The sequence below is a fragment of the Oncorhynchus clarkii genome, unplaced genomic scaffold (assembly GCF_045791955.1).
Source record: "Oncorhynchus clarkii lewisi isolate Uvic-CL-2024 unplaced genomic scaffold, UVic_Ocla_1.0 unplaced_contig_4007_pilon_pilon, whole genome shotgun sequence".
NCBI classification, from domain to species: domain Eukaryota; kingdom Metazoa; phylum Chordata; class Actinopteri; order Salmoniformes; family Salmonidae; genus Oncorhynchus; species Oncorhynchus clarkii.
The window spans coordinates 64,756-74,206 of NW_027258460.1; the positions used below are offsets into that span (position 1 = coordinate 64,756).

At 43.6% G+C, this 9,451-nt stretch overlaps 1 protein-coding gene and 1 non-coding gene across 2 annotated transcripts; one reads left to right on the forward strand and one right to left on the reverse strand.

Annotated features, from left to right (window-relative positions):
• The first annotated feature begins 5,326 nt into the window (after positions 1-5,326).
• LOC139396976 (INO80 complex subunit C-like) lies at positions 5,327-8,540 on the forward strand. The gene is made up of 5 exons (XM_071143921.1): positions 5,327-5,655; positions 6,905-7,021; positions 7,131-7,242; positions 7,456-7,523; positions 7,750-8,540. The coding sequence occupies exons 1-5, from the start codon at positions 5,437-5,439 to the stop codon at positions 7,879-7,881; spliced, it is 648 nt and encodes a 215-aa protein (XP_071000022.1). The 5' UTR covers positions 5,327-5,436; the 3' UTR covers positions 7,882-8,540.
• Positions 8,541-8,779: 239 nt separating this feature from the next.
• Positions 8,780-8,852, reverse strand: trnat-ugu (transfer RNA threonine (anticodon UGU)). The gene has a single exon. It is a non-coding gene; the product is annotated as a tRNA-Thr (tRNA).
• Between the last annotated feature and the right edge of the window lie 599 nt (positions 8,853-9,451).

Genomic DNA, 9,451 nt, shown 5'->3' on the forward strand with positions numbered 1-9,451 from the left:
GAGACTAGGGCTTTATTTTAGGAGTGCATTTGAGAAGTTATAGCTCCCCCTCGCTCCAGCTCCTTCAAGTTGGATGGGTTCCGCTGGTGTTCAGAAATCTTTAAGTCATACCACAGATTCTCAATTGGATTGACGTCTGGGCTTTGACTAGGCCATTCCAATACATTTAAATGTTTCCCCTTAAACCACTCGAGTGTTGCTTTAGCAGTATGCTTAGGGTCATTGTCCTGCTGGAAGGTGAACCACCATCCCAGTCTCAAATCTCTGGAAGACTGAAACAGGTTTCCCTCAACAATTTCCCTGTATTTAGCGCCATCCATCATTCCTTCAATTCTGACCAGTTTCCCAGTCCCTGCCAATGAAAAACATCCCCACAGCATGATGCTGCCAACACCATGCTTCACTGTGGGGATGGTCTTCTCGGGGTGATGAGAGGTGTTGAGTTTGAGCCAGACATAGCGTTTTCCTTGATGGCCAAAAATATCAATTTTAGTCTCATCTGACCAGAGTACCTTCTTCCATATGTTTGGGGAGTCTCCCACATGCCTTTTGGCAATTACCAAACGTGTTTGCTTATTTTTTTCTTTAAGCAATGCCTTTTTTTCTGACCACTCCTCCGTAAAGCCTGGCTCTGTAGGGGTGTATGGCTTTAAAGTGGTCCTATGAACAGATACTCCAATCTCCGCTGTGGAGCTTTGCTGCTCCTTCAGGGTTATCTTTGGTCTCTTTGTTGCCTCTCTGATTAATGCCCTCCTTGCCTGGTCCGTGAGTTTTGGTGGGCGACCCTCTCTTGGTAGGTTTGTTGTGGTGCCTTATTCTTTCCATTTTTAATAATGGATTTAATGGTGCTCAGTGGAATGTTCAAAGTTTCAGATATTTTTTTATAACCCAACCCTGTTCTGTACTTCTCCACAACTTTGTCCCTGACCTGTTTGGAGAGCTCCTTGGTCTTCATGGTACTGCTTGCTTGGTGGTTACCCTTAGACTGTGGGGCCTTTCAGAACAGGTGTATATATACTGAGATCATGTGACAGATCATGTATTTAACTAATTATGTGACTTCTGAGGGTAATTGGTTGCACCAGATCTTATTTAGGGGCTTCATAGTAAAGGGAGTGAATAGATATGCACGCACCACTTTTCAGTTTTTTATTTTTTTTAACTAGTTATTTTTTAATTTCACTTCACCCATTTGGACTATTTTGTGTATGTCCATTACATGAAATCCAAATTCAAATAAATTTAACTGACAGGTTGTAATGCATCAAAATAGGAAAAACGCCAAGAGGGATGAATACTTTTGCAAGGGACTATGTTCCCATGCAGCTGGGGATCCAAAGAGCCCTGTGAGAGAGCGAAGGGTTGAGATTAACAGAGTTTGAGTTGGGGGGAAGAGCCCAAGGGTGAGTGATTTGACTGGGAGCCCCCCAGTGAGTCGGCCTGAAGAGAGATCCAGAGAGGATGAGTTTTAGTAAGGTTGGATTTCTAGCATTTCTAGCCATTGTAATCAACCGCTCTATGCTGATGGTGCAGAAATCACAGAAGATAGATGTGGTAGTTGCAGCAGGGATAAATATTTGGGTGTGATAGATTTTAGTGCAGAAGATCTACAGGGAGTCTTGAAAGAAGGGGTTCCATCCTCCCAGGCCTGATGTAGGATCGTTTAGTGTGAAAGTAGTGTGATGGGGTGGTGGGTTCTTTTTTGGGGGGATAGTTGGTGCTTTAAGATAACTGGGAACTCAAAGGTCAAATCATGACGTCAGTGATCTTCAGGCCGGAAAGTCAGAGCGCTAGAAAGATGCCTGAGTTTCCGACTTGGAATTTTGATTTGGACCATTCCAAACTATTTTTCCCAGTCTGAGATTGTTTTTTTCCCCAACTTCCCAGTTGTCTTGAACGAAGTCTGAAGTCAGAGATTTCAGAGTTCCCAATTCACAGTTGTTTTGAATGCGGCAAGTGTATAGGTGCAGGGTTAGATGGTGGTGAAATGTAACATTTCCCCTTCCTCCATTTTCTGTGGACCAAAATGTGCACAACAGCCTGCAAAATGCAGCAATACGCAACACAGCCTCTAGTCTGCCAGTAATTCATACAAAAAATAATACTTTTATTTTGAAGGCCTCTTGGAAGGTTTGCGGAAGTATAAATGGAGTAGTTTACCCCTGTGTTAGGGAGATGCTAATAGAGTACCACATTATGAGTCATAATACCCATAAAACCTACAAAACAAGGAAATGGTTCCAATAATTTTTTCCATCATTCATTTTTCTCACAGGAGATTTTAGAAACACAAAATAAGAACTATGTTTTGTGTAGGCTTACCCTGGCATGACGTTTTAATAACCATGTAAATGTCTCTTGGACAAGCTTTTATCAGTCTATTCGCCTGTGTTTACCCCCAACAAATGAAATGTTAATTTGCTGATAATGTGGCCATCATAAAGAACTACAAATGCCATCAAGATCTGGACAAGACTGCCGAATAGAGGCAAAGGTAAGAATCTCTGGATTAACTATCTAATGTAGTAATGAGTAAATTGGCTACATTTCTTTAAATGTACCTGTTAGCAAAGGTGACTTCCTAGAGATAACGTGCAGGAGCTTGCAGGGATTTGTAGTCTTATATGATGTCTACTTTGACGCTAATTAGCATTTTTGAATCGTAGCCTAAATAGAGCCAAATATAAATACAGCCCTTACTTTAAGTGTTTCTAAAATCTGTCTTGCATGCCAGTGCTGGGATCTGTAATGGCACATTCAACACGAGGTGTGACTGCGTCCTGGGCTCTACTGAGAGGAGTGCCCCTCGATGAGATCGGTGCTGCGGCCAGCTGGGCTTCCTCTTGCACCTTATCTAGGTACTATTGGGTAAATGTGGCACCTCCCTCTGCGGTTGGTTCAACGGTCCTGGGCGTCGCCTACCCTTCCGGGGACTGTGTCGGGACCCCCCTTCCACACTGACGGCCCATGCGCCTCGGTCCCGCACTGGGACTTCGTTGCTGGCCGGCTTAGCACCGACTAATCTGGTACGGGTATACCAATATATTGGAGTGATCCAATATAGTGAAACATAACGAAGGTTACGTATGTAACCACGGTTATGTGAGCTATATGGATCACTCCAATCCTCTACGGTGCTGGTGCGCCTCAAAAATGATGTAGAGAACGTGTGCCGAGGCAATGGGGTCTATATATAGGTACGGACCCCAGCCGTGACACAGGTGTACACAGGAGTAAATCTGTAAATCCTCACCTCGGATGTATCCCTCCTCCGCGGAGTGATACCGGATACCAATATATTGGAGTGATCCAATATAGTGAAACATAACAATTGGAACCATTTCCGGAACCATTATGACCCCCACCGCTTGGTGCGACTCATAGCCGGTGGAGAGCATGGTGAAACACAGATGACTGTCTGTCCTGCTGAGTTTTGATGCAGAGTCTTTACCTGATGAAGTTAAGTTAGGATGCGTCAGTTATCCTGTGAGACCATTTGTGCAGAACCCACTAAGTTTATTTCAGATGTTAAGCTCATGTTGCAGCAGTGTGTAGGTGGGAGATTCCTAGATGTGATAAGTGTGCAGGAGGACATGACACAAAGGAATGTGTGGAAACGGTGAAAAAAGTGGTGCGTGTAAACTTTGGGGGACCCATGGTGCTGGCGATTGGAAATGTCAGGTGAGAGAGGCAGGTTAAAGTTGCCAGGATCAGAGTAGTCAGAGCATAGCCGCGGGAAGTAGGGGTGCTGAGGGTGCTGCAGCACCCCCTGAAAAATCACAATAAAATAACTATTAATAAATACAAAAATAGAGCAGCTCCCAGCCTGTGCACGTTTTCTGTCACTTTTAGAAAGCAGAGTGCAGAGACAGTGCCATTTTCTGTCACTTTTAGAAAGCAGAGTGCAGAGACAGTGCCATGTTCTGTCACTTTTAGAAAGCAGAGTGCAGAGACAGTGCCATTTTCTGTCACTTTTAGAAAGCAGAGTGCAGAGACAGTGCCATTTTCTGTCACTTTTAGAAAGCAGAGTGCAGAGACAGTGCCATATTCTGTCACTTTTAGAAAGCAGAGTGCAGAGACAGTGCCATATTCTGTCACTTTTAGAAAGCAGAGTGCAGAGACAGTGCCATTTTCTGTCACTTTTAGAAAGCAGAGTGCAGAGACAGTGCCATTTTCTGTCACTTTTAGAAAGCAGAGTGCAGAGACAGTGCCATGTTCTGTCACTTTTAGAAAGCAGAGTGCAGAGACAGTGCCATGTTCTGTCACTTTTAGAAAACAGAGTGCAGAGACAGTGCCATGTTCTGTCACTTTTAGAAAGTAGAGTGCAGAGACACTGCCATTTTCTGTCACTTTTAGAAAGCAGAGTGCAGAGACAGTGCCATGTTCTGTCACTTTTAGAAAGCAGAGAGACAGTGCCATTTTCTTTGCCTGTCAGATGATTAGGCAGTGCGCCAATTGCTTTGGATTTGACGTTGGCATTTGAACATGGCCTTGTAAACCTTGTTCTAATCTGATAGCCAGAGGTTAAATTAATTGGGAGGTGGGGAGCCCTCGTTGATGGTGACCATTCAAAACCAAAAGCTGTTTTGTTGCTATTTAAAAATATCTGTTGTGATAGCTGTATGCCTAATTGTTATTTTCGTTTATTCACCCAGTAGGCTAGTGCAATTTTGGTTTCAGCCTATTGGTATGAAAATAACTGAACAACTTGCTATTTAGAGCATTTCCCACAAATGCATGTCTTGTTTTTGGCTTCAAAGACAATAACAAATGATTGTTGGCTGTAACAAATGTGCATTGTCATGCAGTGACAGAATGATAATGGAAATAATTGATCATTATTGATTACCTAGTTGGGCGAACTTTTTAAACCTCTTGCTGTAGACCTACATCGTCATCCTCTGCCTGCATCTCTACCTGTAGCCTACCTGCCCTGGTATAATGTATGTTCACCTATCCCTTTATCAGTCTTGCTTGACCATCTTCCTGAATATTCTAATAGATCAATCTTGCTGGCAAAACTTAATGAAATATTGCTAAGTTATTTACCTATAGTGTAGATATGGAGCTGTTTTTGTTGGATATAATGAATGCTGCGTAGGCCACACAATAATATAAGACAGAGACACACACGCTGGCTGGGGGGAAATGGGTCCTGTGGTGGTGGTGAGGTTGTTGGGTTAGTTGGTAGGGAAATTCTTCACAGCGCAATGAATTAATAATGCAGAATAGTAGGCTGACAAAAAGCCAAACAGTAGGTGGCGGCAAAAAACACTAGTAGGTTGTAGTCTGCCATAAAACCTTAAAGAAGAAGGCCGTTAGAACTAGTTTTGACCCGGAAGTGATTACGATTACGCGAAAAATATTTTCAATGACAATAGAACATGTGTTTATGAACATTTTAACCGTTTTTTTGCGTAAATCATTTACAGAGAAATGGCTTCTCCGAACCATAGCCCGGGTGTAGAAGGGGCGGTCAGGATAACTGCTTCGCCAGCTGGTAAAACACAGACGTTGGTGTTGGCTTCTAGCCTGGCCGGGCTCCGCGGTAAGAAGAGACCTGCAAACACCGCCATCTCTCCTGCTGTACTGGCCAGTGGGAACAACAGCAAGAAGAAGAAATTTCAGCCCATCGCAAACCCGACACAAGCACAGGTAGTTTCCCCGAAGCTAGTTAGTTAGCTAGCTAGGTACTACATAGGCAGAGGAATAGACAGACCAATTAAAATGTTGATCTGATTTCGATGATACAGTAACAATAATTTTGTTGGTCGTGGTAAGGGGTCCTCCTCCCATTACAAAAAATACAGTTAAATCAAATTGTATTTGTCGCATGCGCCGAATACAACAGGTGTAGGTAGACCTTACAGTGAAATGATTACTTACAAGCCCTTAACAATGCTTTAAGAAGTTAAGTAAAAAAAAAAAAAAAGAAAATCAAAGTAACAAATAATTAAACCGCAGCAGCAAAATAACAATATCAATATAATAAATAAATATCAAGTAACAATATACAGGGGGTACCGGTACAGAGTCAATGTGCGGGGGCACCGGTTAGTTGAGGTAATATGTACATGTAGGTAGAGTTAAAGTGACTATGTATAGGTAATAAACAGAGTATCAGCAGTGTAAAAGAGGGGTCTAGGTAGCCCTTTGATTAGCTGTTCAGGAGTCTTATGGATTGGGGGGTAGAAGCTGTTAAGAAGCCTTTTGGACCTAGGCTTGAGGTAGTAGAGAGAACAGTCCATGACTAGGGTGCCCGGTTAAAGCCTCACTTCACCACTTTTTAACCTCTTATTCATCATCTCCAGATCAGTCCCAGTGAAAACTATGATCTACGTTCTGCAGTCAAAAACTCTAATCTCTTTTTTTGTTTTTCTAAACACCAAAGATCACTCAAAAACTTGAAAAGTAGGGAGATTACATAATGGTTGTAATGCTGGCTGCACTTTGTCCAAACTGGTTGATCTAGCTAGTTATGTAACAGCTGAGCTGTCCCCTGGGCCAAGTTCAGTTGCCAAACAACGTTGCAGATAGAAATGCCATGAATAAAGCCTACATGATCACTTATTTTACATGTCAGAGAGGCATGTTGTATAAACATAGTGTAACAGTATAACTTTAGTCCGTCCCCTCGCCCATACCCGGGCTCAAACCAGGGACCCTCTGCACACATCAACAACTGACACCCACGAAGCATCGTTACCCATCCCTCCACAAAAGCCTCGGCTCTTGCAGAGCAAGGGGAACCACTACTTCAAGGTCTCAGAGCAAGTGACGTCACCGATTGAAACGCTATTAGCGTGCACCACCGCTAACTAGCTAGCCATTTCACATCTGTTACACTGGCATATTTCTATCTAAACATTCCAAAATGTTGCATTCTGCTAAACTGACCCTGTAGGTGACTGCAGTGGAGGCGGTGTCTGAGGGGAAGGCAGTGGGCGTGTCTGATGCTGTAGGTCCAGCCACAACGGAACCAGCAGCCAAGCCCCTGCCCTTCAAAGACCCAATATTTGTGGTGAGCAGACTGGGGGGCAACACTTGTGAAATGATAACTGGTTGATAGAGCATTTTCTGTCTTTCCCTCACTTGTCTTCGCCTCACTCCTCTCTCCCCCCTTTATACAGCATTCAGGGATAGGGGGAGCTGCAGCAGGAAAAAAGAACCGGACCTGGAAAAACCTGAAACAGATTCTGGCAGTGGAACGGACTCTACCCTGGAAGATCAATGACCCCAATTGTGAGTGTGTCTGACTTTGTGTATGAAAGATGTTTTGGGTCAATGTTTCTGCTTTGAAAGATGTTTACAGTGAAAATGAAGACCCATTTTGGGGATTTTAACAGACGGCTGTGTAACTATAAGCTACTTCTCTGTGCAGTATTACACATGACCTGATTCTTTCTGAGCCTTCTCTGATTGCCTGAATTTGACCTTTGAGCCTGCTGTGTTCAGACTACAGCATCGATGCCCCTCCCTCCCTGAAGCCAGCCAAGAAATACTCAGACATCTCTGGACTCCCTGTGAGTAACTGACACACACACAGTCTTCACACATGTTTATGGACTCTCTGTGAGTAACTGACACACACACAGTCTTCACACATGTTTATGGACTCCCTGTGAGTAACTGACACACACACAGTCTTCACACATGTTTATGGACTCTCTGTGAGCTGTTGTCATTTTGTATGTGTCAGGTGAACTACACACACACACACTCACTCTGCATTATGTGTCGATGTGTCAGGCGTACTACACTGACCCCCAGACCAAGCTGAGGTTCACGTCATCTGAGGAGTTCTCCTTCCTGCGCCTGCTCCCCACTGACGCCGTCACCAGTTACCTGGCGCTCCGCAAGGCCACCTGCATTGTACCCTGACCGCAAGGCCTGCTGGGAGATGGGAGTTCAGCGTGTCTGTCATGGCCTGGGAGGGACATTAAACCATCATGGGGAACAATGTCTAGGAGGTGTCTGAGACTCTCAGGGAGAGGGACCAACAGGGACTGTTACAGAGAGAGGGATCCAATTGATACCTTTGGCCCCCTTTCGACAACAAAGGAAGCGCCTCTAGTGTCGAGAGACTATCACTCCCAATCTGGCTGACGTCATGATGGGGATGTCTACACAGACATTTTGAACTAGCTACTGTCTACACAGACATTTTGAGCTAGCTACTGTCTACACAGACCTTTTGAGCTAGCTATTGTCTACACAGACCTTTTGAGCTAGCTACTGTCTACAGATCTTTTGAGTTGGCTACTGTCTACACAGACCTTTTGAGCTAGCTACCTGTCTACACATCTGAGTTGGCTGTCTACAGGAAAAACAATAGAGTGGATAACTTGACCTTCCTATGATGATTGCTCCTTGATCTGTCTGTAATCATATTTGTTTGTTATGTTATGTATGATGATAGTGTTGCTACTTGTTTTATCTGCCCTCTGTAAGATAACACTCAACATATTGTCACCTGTTTTTTAATGTATTTAAAAAACAAAATACTTATCATCCTTACTGAATAAACTAGTTGTGCCACACTCTGTAATCACCTGCTGTAATGAGATTTGACAGCTTTAAAAGATGACTTTCTCTTTCAGATGCTGTTATTTTTTTGCTTGGGAGCAAGACTGGGAGATGAAGTAGAGAAGAGACTTCTCTAATGTGTTTTCCAGGGCTGGGTTAGTTTGAGTTGCTGGCTAACTGTAGATGGCTGCTGCTGTGTGACAACAAGTGCTACTGGCCTCAGGGTTACAAATCAGCTGGGCCAAAATATGTCAGGCCCCAGCGAGAATTGAACTCGCGACCCCTGGTTTACAAGACCAGTGCTCTAACCACTGAGCTATGGAGCCTTTCTTGTAGAGCAACTCAGAGAATATGCTATTTAATTACCACACCCCTACTGGCTACAATGCAGATGCCACACCTCAGTAATATGTCAGACTCCTTATATAAATACAAGTAACGATAGCTGCCGGTATGATCCCACAAAGCCTTCCGAACCGCCATTGTAAATTATATCGAGTACCACATTGAGATATACTAAGACCCAAGACAAGGTTTAGGCTTATCAATGACAGTTGGGCAGAAAGATTACACCGAGCTACCCAGAGAGACACAAGATTATGCTGGATCTCTGCTTGTGTCTTTCTGTTATCGTTCAGTCTAGTTTGAACCGTGAACTGTGTTTGACCATTCAGACAGCTTTGATTATGAAATTCTTGACTGGGCCAGGAAAAACAAACAAGATTTCAAAGGGTTTATCAAACAGCTAATAGAAGACTGGATTTATCCTGCCTTCTAAAATAGAGAAATACAGTAGGTGATGTGACAGTGCCTCCTGGTGGTATAAAGTGTTTAGAACAAGATTATAAACTGTGGTTCAAGTCCTGAATGCTGATTGGTTGACAGCCGTAGTATATGATAACATGTATTTTTACTGCTCGAGTTA